The 20330-nt window shown below is 46.1% G+C and overlaps 1 protein-coding gene across 1 annotated transcript; it reads left to right on the top strand.

Annotated features, from left to right (window-relative positions):
- The first annotated feature begins 8495 nt into the window (after window positions 1-8495).
- Window positions 8496-11509, top strand: LOC141026066 (uncharacterized). Its single transcript, XM_073502021.1, has 2 exons — window positions 8496-9339; window positions 10902-11509. Exons 1-2 carry the CDS (start codon window positions 8496-8498, stop codon window positions 11507-11509), a joined length of 1452 nt encoding a protein of 483 aa, XP_073358122.1.
- The last annotated feature ends 8821 nt before the right edge of the window (window positions 11510-20330 follow it).

Below are 20330 nucleotides of genomic sequence, written 5' to 3'. Positions count from 1 at the left end.
GCGGTAAACGCCGGATTTAGGGGCTCTCGACTCGGTCAGCGGAAAAAGCCTTTCAAAGGCAACAGAGATGGACCGTCCAGCCTAAACAAGATTCTAGACAAATTATGTCAGATTCATGGCACCTCCGATAAACCTGCAAATCACACCCACAGAGAATGCTGGGTCCTCAAGCAGGCCGGCAAGTTAAACGCCGAACACAAGGGGGGGATACACCAAGTGAAGACGAGGATGAGCCTCGCCAGCAAAGGACTGGGGGACAGAAAAATTCCCACCAGAGGTCAAAACAGTGAACATGATTCACGTAACAAAAAGAAGAAGCAAACGTGCCCTCCGAGACATACGCGCCGTAGAGCCCGTCACCCCTAAGTCCAACCCTTGGTCGGCCTGCCCGATCACTTTTGATCGCAGGGATCACTTGACAAGTATCCGGCACGGAGGATTGGCTGCCTTGGTGTTAGACCCAATTATCGACGGATACCATCTCACCCAAGTCCTCATGGACGGCGGCAGTAGTCTTAATCTGATATATCAGGACACAGTCCGAAAAATGGGGATAGACCCGACAAGAATCAGCCACAGCAATACTACCTTTAAAGGAGTAATACCAAGCCCAGAGGCCCGCTGTACGGGCTCTCTAGTACTAGAGGTTGTATTCGGTTCTCCCGACAACTTCCGAAGTGAAAAGTTAACCTTCGACATCGCTCCATTCCGAGCGGCTATCAAGCACTACTCGGAAGAACAGCTTTCGCTCGTTTTAATGCAGTACCGCATTACACTTCTCTTAAGCTTAAGATGCCCGGTCCACGTGGCATCATCATAGTTAGCGGACATGTTGAGCGTTCCTTACGCGCGGAGGAACGTGTGGCGGCTTTAGCAGCCGAACACTAAAACGGCCCCTCCAACCAGAATAAACGTTCGGTCGTCAAGACCGCGGACACGGCTAGACGAGTCCGGCGCATCACTAGCTGTCATAGCTTAGATAAACCTGAGATTGGTTTGATGGATATACCCCCATAGGCGGTACCAGGGGCTTCCCGCATGTACAAAGGACTACAGTTTGGCTCACCTTACTTATCTTGAATTTTAATGGTTTATTAAGAATAACCAATTTTTCACACGACAACTTTCACCTAAGTTCTTCTCTTTTGCAGATGATAATCGTGTTACACCCTTCCAGGATATGGCACAACGGAGACACAGGCGCAGACGTGCAGCAGGGCCCCGCTCAAAGGTTTCTTTTTAGATTAAGACCCTGTGTAAACCTTTTTTACTGTCTCTTGTTGCTTCACATCCTCCGGATACTCAGTATAACCGAGAGGGATGCTGACGTTATTGGCATTTCGCCACGTCAGAATAATGCACGTACCTGGACACTCGGGGTTCATTATCAAGGGCGTTACTCAGCCCGGTATATGTTGTAAAGACCGAATACCTTAGGGAGTGTTCGGCGTCGCGAGTTTGGCCTTATATGCATCAGCTCCGAATCATGTCTTTGGTCAAATGTTGGGTTTGCCCGGCTCCCGCGTTTTGCTACCTTACGTTCCGCTCTATCGGCTAAGGTGGCACCGGGAGAACTACTGCGATTGTGCCCTGGTTCATCCGGATGAGCACCTCAGTAGAGAAAGCCGAAAACTGACTGTCATGATAAAGCGCGAGACTGGTCAACCACTCGATGACTTAGCGGAATCTTCGGGATTCCTCCGCATTAACGAAGGGCTGGTTTTCCCGGTCATGTACGTACGTGCACCGTATTCGGATAGCCGTGGAAATACCAGGGGCTATATAGTAGCCCCACTGTCAAACTCCTATGGTTAAGTGAAAGTGTTAAAGAAATATAGTCTGATTGCCTCGTTCGCCGCGCTACCACCTCCTTAATGGACCAAGACGTTGGATCAAGTGTGAAGACGCGCTTTTGCGAACAGCCCCGCATTATATGCGTGGGGGCTGAAGCCGACGACTGCAAACTTTCAGGATATATATACATACATAAACGACCGCACAGGAGGCATAATAATACTTTCAGGCAAAAGTATAAACACAGCCTTTATAATTCAAATAACATTGTTCTTACAATTGGGATACATGTCACTAGAACATGATACTCTTCGAGCACTGAGCCTCTATTAAACGAGCGCCTTCTAAGACTTCTTCAAAATAGTGCTCGGACGATATCCGGCCTACGGCCGAACTCAGGGTTGCAATAGCGGTGGCCTCCATCTCTGCCCAGTATGTCTTAACACGGGCAAGAGCCATCCGCGCACCCTCTATGCACGCCGACCTTTTCACAGCGTCGATATACGGCACAGCACCAAGGAATCGTTGCACTAAGCCAAAATAACTATTCGGCCTTGGTCCTTCCGGCCAAAGATGATCCACAACAGACCTCATGGCAAGCCCGGACAACCTATGGAGCTCGTCCCACTCGGCCATTTGCTCATTTAACAGCAGCGGACGCGCCGGAGCATTGAACTGCGACCAGAACAACTTTTCCACTTCGTGATCTTTTTGATCTTCGAAAAACTTGGTCGCATCAGCAGCACTTGCTGCCAAATCCAGGTACGCGTCCGCAGAACTCCATAATTGATCCAGAAGGGCATACTTAGGATCTCCGAACTTCGTCCGCAACAAAAAGGGCTTCCCAGCCGCGATATCTCCGGCTTGACGTAGCTCCTTCTTCGCCGCTCTGATTTTAGAGCGGGCTTCCTTGGCTGCTATCGTGGCTTTCTCTAGATCCGCCGTCTTCGTTTTGATTTCCTTTTCAAGAAGCTCATAACGGGCGGCGGCATCTTTCAGCTCAACAGCCATCTTGGCTATTTTCTCTTTGCTCTGGCAATGCGCAGCCTGTTCGGCTCTTAGCTCTTCGCCCGCCTTTAGGGCGGCCGCATCACTCTTCCTGGCTTGTTCCTTGGCTCGGTCAAGTTCCACCCGAAGGGTCTCCACGGCGACAGCTCCATCTGCAGTCACAGCATATTACAGATACTAGCATCATGCTCCTCTTAATATGTGTTGATCATAGGAGAATACATACCCTGTGCCTCGTCAAGCCGCTTGTTTACAAGCACGATGTCGGCATCTGCCGCATCAAGTTGCCGCTTCAGTTCGGCAAACTCACCAGTCCCGCTAGCCACCGGACCCTCAACCGCCTGCATGTGAAAGCAGCACGGTTATTACCTGGGACTATGATCCTCTATTTGCCGTCTTTTTCGACAGCAACCAGAGTCTCAGGGGCTACTATCTGCATAGGGCACACCTAGCGTGTGCAGTACCGTCAAAAAATATATATTACTTTGCGTACCTCAAAGCCCCTTAGCAGGCTCATAAAAGCTTCATGCAACCCGCTTTCGGCGGATGAAATCCTCTCAACCACCGTACCCATTAGCGTACGATGCGCTTCTGAGATAGCCGCTTGCTCCAGAAGATTCATCAGTACGTCTGGTCGCGCACTGGATAGTCCCGGACTCTTTCTGTTGCTCTCCTTAGGAGCCGAATACTCCGGATTTCGGGTGGCCGAAGAGTTACCCTCTGGCCTTGGCGGATCAGGAGAAATCCTTCATGACGACACCTCAGGGTCGTCCGCGTCACGAGGCGGGGAGGCACGGGGAGGTGTTTCGCTCTCCATCATCTCCGGAAGAAGATCCCCCGAAGACGAACTCTGTCGAGAAGGGCTACGACCCGAACTACAAGACATACGTCTCGGTTATTGTTCTCAGAAATGAAGCAGGGTATATTTACTATAAAGTACTTTTGTTTACTTACAGCTCGGTGGAGGGCTGGTCCCCTTGCGGGTACTGTGCGGTAAGGATGCCCTCCGGGGTAGGGCCCTCTGTTAAAGGGATCAAGACTAAAGCCTAGCCCTCGGAGGAAGTGGGAAATAAATACGACACTCTCGTTGGGTTCGGGAGTGGGGATGACCTGCCCTCGAGCAGGCAGCCTGTGCGAGATTTCGGTGGTCAGATACCTGGCTTCTCTTAGCTTCTTGATGTCCTCCTCTGTGACAGAGGAGGGCATCCACCGACCTTGAAGGTTGGATCCGGACATGACTGAAGGTCCGAAGCGCCTAGCCTGAGCCTTGGGTGTTGGAACTCGAGGTGGGGGAAGGATTCGATTGAGTACGAGAAGAAAAGGACAGGCCTTGGCCCCTTTATAAAGAGGGTGAATATCAAGCGTCCTCCGCGTGGCCGTTTGGAACTTGCCTAAAGTCGGGGAGTCATACCAGCAGGCACGATGGGGTTACCCACGCCCGTATTGATGAGAATCCCGTGAAAAAAGGGACACGATCTCTGCTTCGACAGGACGTGCCAATAAACCCGCCTCGCAACACGTGCAGTGGCAGGCTCAGAAAAACAGTTCGTCATGACCAGACCACGACAGTACATCACGTTATGAAAAGCTGTCAGCAGATTAGATTTGTGGAAATATTATTCTCTCTATGGTGGTATGTGGAATTTGTTTTGCAAAGCCGGACACTATCCTTGTGTTCAAAATCTTCTATGGAGTATTCGGAGGAGGAACCCGCCTTGCAATGCCGAAGACAATCTGCGCGCCAGACTCATCGTCATTGAAGCCTGGTTCAGGGGCTACTGAGGGAGTCCTGGATTAGGGGGTCCTCGGATAGCCGGACTATATCCTTTGGCCGGACTGTTGGACTATGAAGATACAAGATTGAAGACTTCGACCCGTGTCCGGATGGGACTCTCCTTGGCGTGGAAGGCAATTTTGGCAATACGGATATGTAGATCTCCTCCTTTGTAACCGACTCTGTGTAACCCTAGCCCCCTCCGGTGTCTATATAAACCGAAGGGTTTAGTCTGTGGGACAACAACAATCATACCATAGGCTAGCTTCTAGGGTTTAGCCTCTATGATCTCGTGGTAGATCAACTCTTGTAATACTCATATCATCAAGATCAATCAAGCAGGAAGTAGGGTATTACCTCCACCGAGAGGGCCCGAACCTGGGTAAACATCATGTCCCCCGCCTCTTGTTACCATCCGCCTTAGACGCACAGTTCGGGACCCCCTACCCGAGATCCGCCGGTTTTGACACCGACACCGGGCTTGCCCGCACCTCCTGCGGCTTCGGCTCCCACAACCTGCGGAATACCGGGACATCATCTGGATCAACACACCACGCCCGAAGTTTGAACAGCGATAGATCCTTCCTGCTTGCCGTCTCTGCGGCCAGGCTATCAATCAAACACGCGCTCCCTAGAAGCTCCGTCGCCGTGTCCCTCGACCAGGCGTGTGCCGGCACCCCCTCAGTCATAATGTCGACTTGAACCCGCATCAATCTTGACGTTGCTTGTGCCTGCGTCAGCCACGGCCTAATGAACAGCTTGAACCCATGATCCTCAATAGAAGGGACTGCTAGCGCCTTGTTCTTGAGCTCGTGCGATGCGAAGATCACCAGAAAGTCCTCCGGATGTGACTTATGCACCAAAAAAAATAAATCTTGGGATGTCTAGCTGTGTTGTAATCGCCACCGCCACCTCGTCGCAGGAGACCGGTGGCAGGGGTCCTCCCACGTACATGACCACGGCAAGCTGGAGCCTACGCTCGAGATCCTCCATCCCCGCCGATCGTTGCAGGACGCAGATGTCCAATGGCGCTCCCAGATGCAGCACGCCCGACGTCATGGGGAAGAGATTGGGCGCAACTGGCGAGAGCGGCGCCGACAGCGCGCTCTGCCTAGGCTCCGACAACCTCCTTCGCATGGCCGGCGCCTGATGGAGCACCGCCGTCCTTCTGGCCACCTTCTCGATCACCGCAGGGCGCAGCTCCTCTATCGAGAGGTGGCTGTGAGGCTCCCTGCATTGCGAAGAAACGTGGCCCGCCTCCCCGCAACGGATGCATAGGGGCTCGTTGGTGCAGTCTTGCCGCCTGTGACCATCTTCAAAACACCGGAAGCAGAGGCCGTAGAGGTCCGGCAGGATCTGCCTCAACTCCGAGGACGTCGGGGACGCCGGCCGGCGCGAGGGGCCAGCCCCTGCTGGCGCCTGAGCTGGCTACGGCGCCGCCACATGGCCTTGCGGGATGGGCCAGGTCTGCACCAGCCTTCCACCTGCTCGGGAGCGTCGCCGCCCATCTGGACTCCATGCGCCGAGGATGAGTGCGCTGAGCCCGCTGAACTAGAAAGGCCCAACCCCAAAACGACCAGCCGCTCCTGATGGAGTGCCGACAAGACTGAGGGGGGCTAGAAGAGCCCGAAGCCATGGCGGCGGGAGCGAGAGAGGGGAGACGCTGGTGCTGGGGTGGCAGCCGGCGGAGGAGGTGGACGGCGGCGCCGGAGTGGCGACCGTCGTGGGAGAGGACGCGCTCTCGCTCTCGCTCTCGATCTCCACACTGTGTCTGAAACTTAGAAAAAAGGACGCGTCTAGGGACCAGCCGGGTGCTCCCTAGCGTTTCCTGGCAGCCCTCCAAATATAGTAAGTTTCTGTCCCCCTTTCTAGGATAGGAAAGCACCTGGTCCCGCCTCCAGATTCCCGCGTCCAACCATCAAGCCCGCGTACTCACCTGGTCCATCCCTTCGCCCGGTCCCTCCCCCACCACTGCACGTCTCCTTTTCTCCTCACCTAACCCCCAGCCATATCTTCTTCTCTCCCAAGCCAAAAAGGACAGCACGCCCCTTCCCCTCACCACTTCCAGATCCAGAAAGCCTTCATAGCCCTCCAATGGCGGCTCCATTAGCGTTTCTTCTCTAGGCAAATCAAGGGGCCTCGTTCCAGATTGCCTTGCAAAAGGCAAAAAAAATCAAAGGAAAAAGGTCAGATTTAGCTCACTTCCAGATCCCTCCTCTTTCCCCATGATGTGTACAAGGCTGCTGTTATGCAAAAAATTGTGTAAAAAAGATGTGATGTTAAGCATGTTTAATCTGATGTTTAGGCAAGTTTCAGCCCCCTGATTTGGGCAAATTTAGTAGTGTTGTGCACCATAAGTTATAGTTCTTGCCAATTTTCAAATTCTGTTTGCAAATCTGTTGCATATGAACACATTGTAATCTGTAAGCAAGTGCTGATAGTATTGCTGGGGACAAAATATCATTCCTTAAGCAAAAAAACGTCTAAGCAGAGCAAAAACATTACTTATTAGAGGATGAAAAACAGTGCTATCATGATCATGATCTATTTCCAATGTGTTCCAGTTCTGTTAATTGCTTATGAAAAGGTTCTTGGCAAATTAGACATTCTGTTTGAGCAAAAACAGTGCTATCATGAGGCAACTAAGTATAGGTATGCACACAACTTTGGAAACTTATGACATGGCAAAACATCAACACTTTTGAAACATATAAGACGATGAACACTGACATCACTATGGAAAAAAGGCAAAAAACAAGGCTTTTCCCCTAGCAGATCTTTTGGGTGCATGTGGACCAAAAACAAATGGCTGATTGGAGCAACTTGCATTATAGGATTAAGCAAAAAGCATAATGATGTCCAGGAAACTCTTGAAGAAGCTAGAAAAAGATTCCTCTTGGTCATTTGTTTCCATTATTCCTTGGTTCAATAGTGAAAAAACACGAGAAGAATAAATGTAAAATTGCAGCTAAAAAACAAGAGACAGTTGCGTAGTACAATTTACCTTTGTTATAGCATATCCTTCACCATGATCCAAGAAAAGTTGGAAAGTTGCCAAGATACAGTTGCAAATTTATTAGTATTTCATCCTGCAAAAGAAGGAAAAAAAAGAAAAGCCATATACCAACAACTATCTCAGCTGCGAAACGTTACTTCAAAACATACTGAGCATATCCAAAACACACAAACTTGCTGCCATAAGATGAAACCTAAAACTATCAACTTAAGTTTTTTCTAACACAAAACATAGGTACTGAAAAAAATAGTCTGAATATAAAAGAGCGATCATGCCCATAACTGCTAACTTAAGTTTTTCCTAACACAAAGCATGCTCTATTCTCTCTGATTTGGGAATGAATTCCATTCTGAAGACACTTCAAAGTAGCACTTCTATGGCAGGAGGCTTGCTTCCCCAAAATCAATGTTGCCTGCGTTTAAGAAAAACAAATAAGAAAATATATTATGATACACAAAAAACAAGCCTATGTTATATGTACAACATGATTCATTAGTACAAAAAAACCATGGATTTCCTGAATAATATATTGCCTGACATATATAGTTTGACTTGCCTGGTTATATGGTTTGGATTGCCTGATAGTGCACTTTGAATTGCCTGGTTATGTTCAATTGCATCCTTAAAAAACACAAATGAATGCTATCTTGTGAATCTGGTGTGCTTGGGTTGCTGTGTTGTTTGCTTGCCTGAGTTTAGTGTGGTACTAGCTTGCCTCAACAACGTAAATTGCTTTAATTTTTTTGGTTGAAAAAATGCACAGGTTGAACATGATTGAGCTATTTTTGGTGTGCTTGGGTAGTTGTGCTATTGGCTTGCCTGTATTTACTGTGCTACTTGCTTGCATCCCTCTGCTGACTTGCTTTACTTTTTCCCATGTTGAAAAAAATAAACAGGTTGACAATGATTGACCTGAATGAGGAACCAGCTAAAAATAATGGTGATCCATTCTACTGTACACAACATGCTGCTGGAAATGCAGAATTTGTGGCGGAATCACCTAATCCCCCTATCATGCAAAGAGTCAATGCTGCTGCTACAGAAGCAATGGAGACAGATGGGCAGTCAAGTCGTGGGGGACGGGCTCCGGGCAGTACACAAGTACCTCCAGCTGTAGCAGCTGGGAGTGATGCTCATACCCTTGATGGCACAGGTGCTCCAGGTGATACTGGTGGCGCTGTTGGTAATGGTTTGGGTGCTGAAAATGATGATGAAGCTTGGTCACAGCCCAAGGAGCCTTATGTGGGCATGAGGTTCGACACTTTGGAAGATGCCAAGGAGCATTACAATGCATATTCCTTGCAAATGGGTTTTTCAATCAAAATGAATAGTGCAAGGAAGGATATGAAAACCGGGGAGTTGGTAAAACAACAGTTTGTTTGCAACAACTTTCGAAAGCCTGATGTTGATGACGGAGGGGCAGAAAAGATTCCCGTGCTAGATGACATTATTGAGCAAGCAAAAGACGATAATGAAGATGAGGCTATTGTCTTTCTTGATGATGATAGTAAAGGCAAAAAGAGGAGCAAGAAACGAAAAAGAGATAAAATTGTGCAAACTGGTTGCAAAGCTAAGATGATTGTGAAGGTAATAGATGGCAGATGGGAGGTGATCTACTTTGTTGGCGAGCACAACCATCCGTTGGTTGACAAGCCATGTTTGACTAAGTATTTGCGATCACACCAAGGGATCCCGCCAGAAGAAAGGGCCTTCCTTACTCATCTTCATAACTGCAATTTAACTACAGGTTTTGAACCACACCCCCTCCCCCTATCTTCTAACTTTAAGAACCTGGACATGCCTACTGGTTGTGTGTTTCTTAGCCCATCAACAAAGTACCTGATTTTGCTTGAAACATGTCACTGATTTGCTTCAAACACATGCCTTAGTTGCTTGATAGTGCCATTAAATTGCTTACAACAGTACAAAAAGAGATAGAATGCCTGATTTGTTTCTGGATGCTGGACTTGCCTAATGTTTACCTGTTTGTTGCTCAATGCAAAGTTCCTACTTGCCTAGTTTTTTATAAAACAAATTTGGTGTTGAATCTAAACTTGCCTATGATTAGTCTCTTTGTAGCTAAAATGTACAATAGTACTTGTTTCTGGATGGGGTCAACTTGCCTATGATTGAAATTTTTATTGCTCACTAATGCATAGTTACCCCCCTGGTTTGTTTTGTGTATTTTGCTCATGTGTTGCCTGCGGCGTATTGTTGTAGTTGCTTGTATAGCTTCACGAATTGCCGGAGCTTTGCATTTGAGTTGCCTTGCTGAAAACAGAAAATAAACTATTTTTGGCACTGTTTTTGTGTAGAAAAAGGATTGACCACCATTGTGACTTCATGTCAACAGGTCGTATGATGCACATCATGTCAGATTTCTATGGGTCAGAACTCATTGTACCTTATGGCACTAAGCACATTACAAACCTCAAGACGCTCTTGAACAAGGATGATACAAAAGAAGGGGATATGATAGAGACAGTTGCTTACTTTAAAGATCAGCAGAGAGAGGATCCAGATTTTTTTACAAGATAAAATATGATGAGGAAGACAGGGTTGAGAATATTTTCTGGGTCGATGGTGCAGCAAGGAAGGCGTACGTGGAATCTTATCATGATTGTATCTCCTTTGACACAACGTATATGACTAACATGTACAACATGCCCTTTGCACCATTCATTGGGATTAACAGGCATGGGCAGTCATTCATGTTGCGTTATGGCTTTGTTAGGCAAGAGTTGGCGTCAAGCTTTGATTGGCTATTCCAGACCTTCCTTGAGCCAATGCATAATGCACCCACCAACATCATAACCGACCAAGACATCGCAATGGCATAGTCGATTAAAAAGATCTTTCCTACAAGTGTGCACCGCTGTTGCCGCTGGCATATTATGAAAAAAACACAAGAAAAGCTTGGAGCATTGCTGGGGCGAAACCCTGGCTTGTCCAAAGATTTCAACAACTGTGTTGACTTCAGCTTGACGCTGGAAGAATTTGAGGTAGGGTGGTGTGAGCTGATGATGAAGTATGAGGCTATGACTGACTCCCACTTCGAGAATCTATACAAGTACAGAGAGACATGGGTACCCTGCTACTTCAAGCACCAATTCTTCCCTTTCTTGCAGTCAACTCAACACAGCGAGGGGTTCAACGCTGTCCTTAAGCGATGTGTGAACCCACACAAGTCCATTTTGAACTTTGTGAAGCAATATCAGAAAATCCAAACACACATACTAGTCCGGGAGGGTTCAAAAGACTACAGGACAGGACATTTACAAACTGAAATGTGGTCATCTTACCCAATAGAGAAGCAGGCGTACGGATCGTATACTAGGGACTTGTACGAGAAGTTTCGTGATGAGTTTCAGTTGACTACAAGGTACAATGTGCGACCGCATGGTGAAAACTTGTATGAGGTTTACCCAAATCAAGAGTGGGTTGCCAAATATGGTTCTAGGGGCTATTTTGTCACGGTGGAAGCTAGTGCTGGAGACTACAGATGTGACTGCTGCAAGATTGAGAGGGACGGCATGCTTTGCTGCCATATCTTGAAAGTTTTCAACCAACTTGGTGTTGATGAAATCCCAGTGCAATACATACTTAGAAGATGGATACCTATGGAAATTCCCAACGCACTCCCTGCTGTCGAAGAGCAACCTGATGAGATGCCACCACAGTCGAAGAAGGAACTCAGGCATGCAAATTTGATGATGGATTTTGGTAGTCTTGCTCGGGTTGCTAGTGCGTCAGATGCTGCGACGGATATTGTAAAGAAACATATGCGTGGTGCGCGTCATGAAATCAGAAATCTCAACATGTCAAAGAAGAAGAAACCGGCAGCACCAACAAGTGGGCCCTCTGGTGGTCCTCCACAATCAGCTGATGGTTCTGCACCAGCACTGAGTAACTCTTAGGCAACTGGTGGCCCTGCGGTGCGTCCTTAAGGGCCTGCACAAGCCCGTTCTGGACCTAGGCAGCAGCGACCTACTTCTGCGCCACCACCGAGTAACACTCAGGCAACTAGTGGCCCTGCAGTGCGTCCACGAACCTGCACAAACCTCTTCTGGACCTAGGCAGCAGCGACCTACTTCTACACCATGGAGAAAAAATGCACCAACACTAGATGGTAACTCTATGAGTGAGGATGGACACCAACAAACAGCGTTGAGGGCTGCAGCGATGCACAGGGGGGCTATACCACTACCCAGGGGCCCTCCCGCACAAAGCTGCTGGCCTGTATAGCAACTGTCAGGATATGTGCCACTGAACAGTGGAGCAGCACCGCACCTTTCTAGGGCTCAACAATGACAAGTCCTGTGCAAGCACTAAGAGGAGTTGCGCCACAGCTTTTGATGGATACGGCACTAGCAAGAGGGCCTGCGCGACCTCCTATGGGTCCTAGACCAGCAATTTGGCCTGCACCACAAACTATGGGGGCTATACAACCACCGCGGGGGCCTAACGCAGCAAACACAACCTATGTGACTAGTCCTGGACTGGCACCATCGCCTGCATCATTAGCAACAGTGAATGGCAGGTATGGACAGCATCCAGGTTCTTCAACTACACAAGAAGAACATGGCAATGCAATTTCATCTCCTATTGTGCAAGCTCCTGGTGGACATGCGCACCAGCCACTCAGTATGGCATCTCTATATGCAGCTGTTGCGGCCGCACAAGGTACTACGATGGTTGAACCACAGTTTGGAAGACCTGCTACCACAGTTGGCCTTGCAATTCCTAGAGACCCTCCAAAATCAACAACAAAAGCGAGGGCAAAGTCAAAAAGAATTCAATCAGCACTTGAGCTGCATCCAAAGAGAAAGAACAAGTGCAGCTATTGCGGTTCTGTTAACCACAATGGTGCAAGCTGCCCGACCAGATTGGTGTAATGGTCACACAGTGACCAGATGGCTGAAAGATGTGTTGAATGGCATTGACAAATTAAACTATTTGTGGGTCTGTATGTTTGAGCATCCTAAACTATTATTTTTGGTTTACGGTTTCTTGTGGGGGACTTGCCTCACACTGGAGTTTGAATTACCTGGTTATAAGTTTTGAGTTGCCTGTTGTGTGCTTTGAATTGCCCGCAGACACCTTGCCCTCCCCATAATGGTCGAAAACTTACATACATAAGATTCTGCAATGCTAAAAATGCAACAATTCCCTGGTTATGTAATGATCATACTATTTATCTTTTATGGGTTCTTCTGATTAACTTGCCTCACATTAAAGCTTAAATTGCCTGTTTATGCAATTGAGTTGCCTGGTCCAAGTTCTTATACAGGCAACTCCCCCGGGCAGTCCAAAGTTCACAAAGAGCAAGAAAAAAACACATGCATTTACATGGATGTAGTGCGCATGAGGGGAGAAAAAAACTGACCTATGCTAACTTGAGTATGGTTTTCCATGGAGCCTTGTTGCTCAACCCACGTGTTAGTCAATTGTTTCCTGATGCTTGGAATATCCTCAGCTGTGAAATTTGGAACAGCCCTTGCCTCCCAACCGTTTGCTAGCGTAAGAGCAAAAACACAACAGTCGAACCTAAACAAAAATTGAAAAAAGAACTTTTCTAGTTAGCTAGCTTACTCTATGTAGTAGTGTGTCACTTGTAAAAAACTGAAGAAAAGCATAGTTTTATGTGAAAAAAGTGGATGCTTACTCAATTTTTTTGTTTTGGAACGTCGATGTTGGTAAGCCCAAAGTCATCCAGCGAGACGCGGGAACTGGCATAATGCTCTTCCCATAGAGACCGAAAACTTGCAACCATTTTCCTTGCGCAAACATCTAGAGCCTTGTTCTGGAGCGTCCTCCAAGAATCAAGAGCTTCAAAACGTCGATCCCTTATGTTCACATTAAAAATCCAATAATGATTGCCTGTTTTAGGCTTTGTCTTGTCAATGTTCTCTAAAACTGGGAACATAATCTGTTAGAAAAAACAAATGGGGTTAGTATAAAATAAATAAAACAATACAAGAAGCTGGATGTAAGCAACTTTTTTTGTGTGCTCTCACAAATTAAGACATGGACTGAAGAAGCAAAGATGCACATGCAAGTTTTGTACTTATGTGAGTAATTTGCCAAAAACAGAAGATGCATAGGCAAGTTATGTACTTATGTAAGCAACCTGCCAAAAATGCACAGGCAAGTTGTGCAATTATGTAAGCAACATGCCACAGAAAGCAATTCATGAGTGTGGTCAACTTGCCCCCCCTAAGAATATTTACATTTGTGTGAGCAAAGGTTTTAGCATAAAAAGTGATATATAAAAAATGCATTGGTAAAAAGTAAAGAAACCATTAACTTACCATGTCTTTACGGTCCAAGCGATTTGACTTCTTGAACCGGGAAATGATCTCCTTGCCGTTCAATTCCATGTTTTGCATCTGAACCTGGTGTAAAAAGAATACAGACATGACCATGACCTTTTATAAAAAAAAGAAAAAAAAAAGAAATGCAAAACTACACTATTAGTCGCTTCGCGTTTTCTTACCGAGAACCTGAGGGGCATCACGAGCTTCTTTGAGTCTGGTGGCAAGTTCATCATTATAGACTCTATACCAACTTCCATTACATGGCTCAAGACAAAACCTTCCTTCTTCATTGAGTTTGCGAGCTCCCTGACTGTGACAAAGTATTTGCCATATTCAATTACCCTTGGGCTGCATGAAAAAAAAGAGGCATTCAGCTCACAAAATCCTTCCATAATTTGCCTACCACCATTCAACTCAGGAAAACACATGGGGGGCATGGTCATATGAAGGAGAAACTATTTCAAAATAAGCATTTCACACTAAGCCAAGTTGCCTGATTCTATAAATGAATTGCTTGTAAAAACAGTTTGAATTGCCTGGATAACATGATAGACCTTGCCTGGGGAAAAGTGCATTGTGCAAAGGCTAGCAAAAGAAATGCAATGATATATTGTCATACCTGGTATCCAGATCTGGTGATTCTTCTTCATTAATTCTCCCATGCAAAATAACCGATGCATACAATCTATTTGCTTCGGGTTTGGACATGTAGACTTTCTTCTCATTATAGTCAATGAATGGTGACCTCTTGCAAGGAGGTGGCTTGATAATCCTTCTCTCGAATTGATGTGGATGCATCTCTCCTGAGCTACTACTGCTGTAAACCTTGCTGCCTGGCCCCACTTCTCCTTGGTTGGAACTTTTTTCAGGTGTTTGGTATGCATTTCCTTCTGCTTGCGCACATGGTTCATTTATGCCTTCAAGGTCCAACAGATAATCATCATCGATTATATCGATGATTGGCTGGGTATGTACTGGAAGTTCCTTGAACTCATGCTCTGCAAATGTGCTTGACCCAACATGTTGATGTGCTCTGTTGTCTGCAGATCCTGTGGGCAAATCATCTATGCCAAGATCGAAACTTAGTGCTGGGCAGTACTCTCTGTATAAATCATTTGATCTTTCAGTGTCCCTTTGCTCAAAATGTTGTTTATCTTTATTCGGTGAGGTGTGATTTGGGGAGTTGGATTGGGGATTCTTGCTGTTTGGATCAACACACCTTGCAAAAAGCTCACTCACATCTAGAACATTGATTTGTAGTGCATTGGTTGTCTTCCCACTAACACGCATGAATTCATGGTACCGCTCCTCCACATCAGAGAAATGGGGAGTGTTCCCCTGGCCAGTTGCTTCTATTATTTCTGGAACACTTGTGGCCTCAGGTTGGGCAAGCACAGTTGAGCAGACAGGCAATTTCCCTAGGGCTGTTAGCAACTTTTGTTCCGGACTTTTTCCCATGGTTACAGCTTCAGGCAAGTCTTGTATCCTTTTGATCTCCATACATGACACTGGAGGGATGTTCTCTTTCTCCTTTTTGTGTCCTGCATAATTTAATTCTGCAGCCTCAGGTGATGCCTTAAAGTCTTGCACCTTGGCCCTCTGGATACCATTGGCTGACTGCATCACCTTTCCTCGAGACGGGAAAGGCACTTGACCATTTAAGTCACCTAGTGGTTGTGTTCCATTGTGGTTTGTTGTGCTTACTATCACTGTGGGTCCCTTTTTGAGTTGAACTGGCCTTACTTTTATGGGGTCAAGTGTTCCCTCTGCACAACTTGCCTGAAAAGCAGCTGGTCTTGCTTCCTGCTTGGACTGAGTTGCCAGAATATGTGATCCACTTGCTTGACATTGGGAATGAAAATTACCCGACTACTTTGGGTCTGCTCCTGTAGGTACTGCCTCATCTCCAACTTTGCTGCACGGGGGTGCTGCTGAGCTTGATGGTGTACTCTTTACCACCTGTGTTTTGTCATTCATGTGAATTGCCTCTTTTGTTTCAGAATTTGCCTGTTGTTGCTGCTGAGAAGGACTAGATTTTTTCATGGCTGACTGCCTTGACTTTCCCCCTTGGCCGTAACCGGGATTTTCGGCACGATATGCTTGCGGATGCATTGCTGTTTCATTCATCACAGATGGCTCTAATACGAAACTGATAGTTTTCTTCATCTTCTTTGATGGCAGGAGTGGTGGTAGTTGGTTTCGACAAGCATTCTTTGGTTCTGTAGCTTCATTTAGAGCGCCCATTTCTCTCATTATTTTCTGGCGAACCAGCATTGGACATATTTCCTTAGGGTTGAATGTGAAGACCATTTCCAAGTCTTTCTTCCTCAACAACTCTTGGAACATGATCCTCGCTTCGGTTGCCATGGATATGTCATCAATATCCAACATTTCTTTCACTTCAAAAACAGGGAAGCGTGGTTTTGGGGAAACAGCAGTTTTGAATTATGTCATCACAAGGTCTCTGATAGAGATCCTATCTGCCTCATCCAATCCTTTTGCCTTTCTGTCCCTCTTCTTTTCAATCAGAAATTGCAGCGTGCATGGTTCATCATCATCGCTGCTTGGGTTTTCAGCTGTGGGATCATCATCCCGACCGGAGGCACCGTTGCTGCCTGAACCACCGTTGCCACCTCCGCTGTCATCTTCATCATCTTCATCCTGCTTCCCCTGCCCATCATCTTCCTTGTCTTTATCATTCCCATCGCCTTATTCATCGTCATCGTCCTCCTTTCCTTCATCCTCTTCTTTTTCGTCATCCTCTTCTTCTTCATCATCTTCATTGTCCTCATTCCCCTCAATTCCGTCTTCCCTCCCCATGTCAGCACTTTCCCCCTCGTGGTGATCCACCGTTTGTCATGCTCCCTGGCTACTTGATTTCCCCTGAACTCCACTTGATCCATCATGACCATCATCGCTGTCTGAACTGCCATCGCTATCGCTTTCATCACTACCTTTATCCATGCCATCTCCCTCACTTTCACTATCGGCTGCCTCGTTGTCGTCGCTCTCGGAATTAAACGACTCCTCCTCACTTGCTAAGCTGTCTCTTCCGGCTGGTACTCGCTTGCCCCTTCTATTAGACTACCGCATGCTTTTCTCCGCAGTAGTAGGATCTGCCTCCTTTGTCCCCTATTCATCATCATCTATCTTCCCAACCCCAGTCACGAGCTTCCCCACTGCATGTGAAATTACGGAACACATTTCGTGCACCAACCCTGTGAGCTTCTTTTGCTTCTGTAAAACATAAAAGTGGATGGTAGAGAACATGGTAAGTACATATCTTCTATTGAAGATTCTGAAAAACGGTTGAATGTACAAATGGCGATAAAAAGGGGAACAACATTGAGAGGAAAAAAAACAAGTGCTAGATAACTTACTGTTTTGTCATATGACTCGGGCAATCTTGTGGCAACAAATTTGGTGATATGGTCCATACTGCCAAACAAGCTATCATCCGCAGACCGGGAAAACTCCGTCTTGAGCTGGTGGTTTATAGCCAAAGAAGATAAAAAAACTATGAGTGACAACAATTCTGGCACTCCCATACCAAAAAGAACTCAGAAAATGAAGAAAAACAGTACTACTAATTGTCTGAAAATTCCTGCAACCATTATGCCACTTCCCTGTTGCCTACTATTAGTGGATACTGTAATCAGCAAAAATGAAGAACTGGTATGCAAGTTGCTAGTTTTCAGAACATAAGTTGCTTGTGTTGTTGTATAAACTTGCTACTTTTCAACATGTAAATTGCACACACAAAAAAAGAGCTAAAAAATGTACTACAACAGCTACTATTAAATACAACAACCCAACAAATCCTTACTGTGAACATTATCCAACTGTGTGCATGGCAAACGAAAAAGGTTCGAAGTCTGATAACTACTTGGACCTACTTGAAATATATGTGAAGCACTTGCCCAAAAAGTTACATTACCTTGCTTGGTCTTTCAAAGTGAATTGCCTACTCTAAAATGGTAGTGTTGCCTAAAAACAATATGACAATAATATATATCCTAAAACAGAAAAACTGAGTTACCCGCAATTGGCCATATTCTCCTGGAGCCTTCCTGTCCTTCTTGATAACTTTGGAAATTAAATCTGAATTCCAAACTGAAACCCTTGGTGCCAAGTTCGGGATTGGCTCATCAACATCCAGAGAGTCTAGGTACAACAGTTGTGTAAAGACAAGGAAAAAGAACACAAAGTTTAAGTTAGCTAATGATTGCAAAAAAAAAGTAAAGAATGGATGCATAAAAAAACAAAACAGCTTGAAGCACTTACAACAAGGTGGAAAACACAACAACAAACGGCCTTCTTGTTGCCACGCCCCGAAGTGAACGCAAGCTTTAGTTGATCAACAACAAACTGGCATATATTGGTTTCTGTTATTCCATTGACATCCATGACCGTCGGGAAGCTTTTTGGGGAAATACTCAAACTAGTTGAAGGGGCAAGGAAGCACGAAAAAACAAGAGCTAGCCAAGCGCGGACAAAGTCATCATCATAAGATCCTCCCATGTCTATGATCATCTTGCACCATTCTGTGAGGGTTGGGGAGTTCTTGGATGTGATGTTGTAAATACTGTACATTGCCTTTGTGATTTCAGGCTGATTCTCGAAGCACACCTTCCTGCCCCTGTTGGGCAAACCCCATGTCCTACGGACACTTGCGGCATCTACATGAATCTTCCCCCTTTTTGGAATGACTATCTGCGAAATCTCAGGGTCGTAATGCTTCATTATCCACTGGCTAAGATCTCCGGGCATGCTACTCGCTGCAAGGTCCAGAATGCCACCAAATTCTTCTCCGATGATGACACCCTTTTGGTCAGGAACCAAGTCCTTATTCAACTTGAAGAGCCTTGCAGGGGATGCCCTGTTCCTACGACCCTATTGCACATGAGGAAAAAACAGAAAAAAGGAATTAGCAAAGGGGAAAAAGGTTCATCACAACATAGGCAACTTAGGCAGCATTGCTGGGCAACTGCTTAGTGAAACTGAGGCAACTATGCACATACCTCAGTTCCTCCCGTCTTCTGACGTTTTGGTTTTGGAGGTTGGTCAACATCTGCACCTTCGACATTTTTATTCCCAGCATCTGCAGCTTGGCTCTCGTTACTATTCTCGTTACTAATAATATCATCAGGACGCTTCCCCCGTGCAATAACTGCTTTAGTTCTCTGACGCCTGTACCCAGTTATTGATGCACTGCTTCGTGGCTGGAAGATGGAAACCACATAAATCAATGAAAAATGGAAAACAAACTCTGTTATGTACAGGAAGAACATAAAACTTCCTGAGCATGTGCACACCTGTGTTTGATGCTCTTCATTCCCATGAGATGCAAGGTCATCATGACTTATCCAGCAGGTCCATCCTGTTTTGACTTATGACTTGTCCCAGCCATCTATTTTCTGCTGCATATTTAAAGGACAAACAGTGAGATTCCTCATAAAAAAAATAGAAAAAATGATTCTAAAAGAACTCTATATCATCCAACAATGAAAAGGGTTGTAAACTATCTGATTTTCACTATGTTACAACTGTCCTACAATTGGCCCTATTACCCTCCCTCGACATGTCCTATAAAATCTGAAACAAATCAAGGCACCTAAAACAAAATCACTGAATGACTTCTCATGAAGTGCTTAAAACTGTCCTACACTTAGCCCTATTACCCTCCCTCTACTGGATTACTTCCTACCTCACGCACACACAAAACATCACATGTACGTTTTCCGTTGCTAAATCATTACTGTCCTGCAGTAAATCAAAACCACTGGCACTAAAACACATGCATAGGCAACACATGAACCATATCAGGCAAGTCACTCACAAAACAGGGGCAACATCGACATGGAAGAAACATTACTGTCCTAAAAAACCACTGGCACTAAAACACATGCATATGCAACACATGAACCATATCAGGCAAGTCACTCACAAAACAGGGGCAACATCGACATGGAAGAAACATTACTGTCCTCAAAAACCACTGGCACTAAACACATGCATAGGCAACACATGAACCATATCAGGCAAGTCACTCGCAAAACAGGGGCAACATTGACATGGAAGAAACATTATTCTCCTACACTAAATCAAAAACACTGTCAAAACACCTGCGTAGGCAGCACATATACCATATCAGGCAAGTCAATCACCCATCAGGAGCAACCCCAACATCTACAGCACCAAAAAACATCACCTAATATACATCCTTCATGAGCATCCTAACCCCAACACACACCACAAAAATCTACAGCACCAAGGCTTGCCTTCGAATCCTAGTTCACCAGTAGCCTAAGAACACCAAATGCCCCGTGTCGTCGTCCGTCCCAAAATTAACGAGTGCTTCATCCATTCTACCATCTACTAGTCGATTTCGTCAAACATGGAGGAGCGCATCGACCCGTCG

This window comes from Aegilops tauschii, chromosome 6, assembly GCF_002575655.3.
Source record: "Aegilops tauschii subsp. strangulata cultivar AL8/78 chromosome 6, Aet v6.0, whole genome shotgun sequence".
NCBI classification, from domain to species: Eukaryota; Viridiplantae; Streptophyta; class Magnoliopsida; order Poales; family Poaceae; genus Aegilops; species Aegilops tauschii.
This window is presented reverse-complemented; position numbering and strand designations above follow the sequence as displayed.

Coding starts and splice junctions, on each gene's coding strand:
- LOC141026066 (XM_073502021.1), top strand. CDS start 8,496: ATGATTGACCTGAATGAGGAACCAGCTAAAAATAATGGTGATCCATTC. Junction 9,340..10,901: donor TAACTGCAATTTAACTACAG/GTTTTGAACCAC, acceptor CTTACCCAATAG/AGAAGCAGGCGTACGGATCG.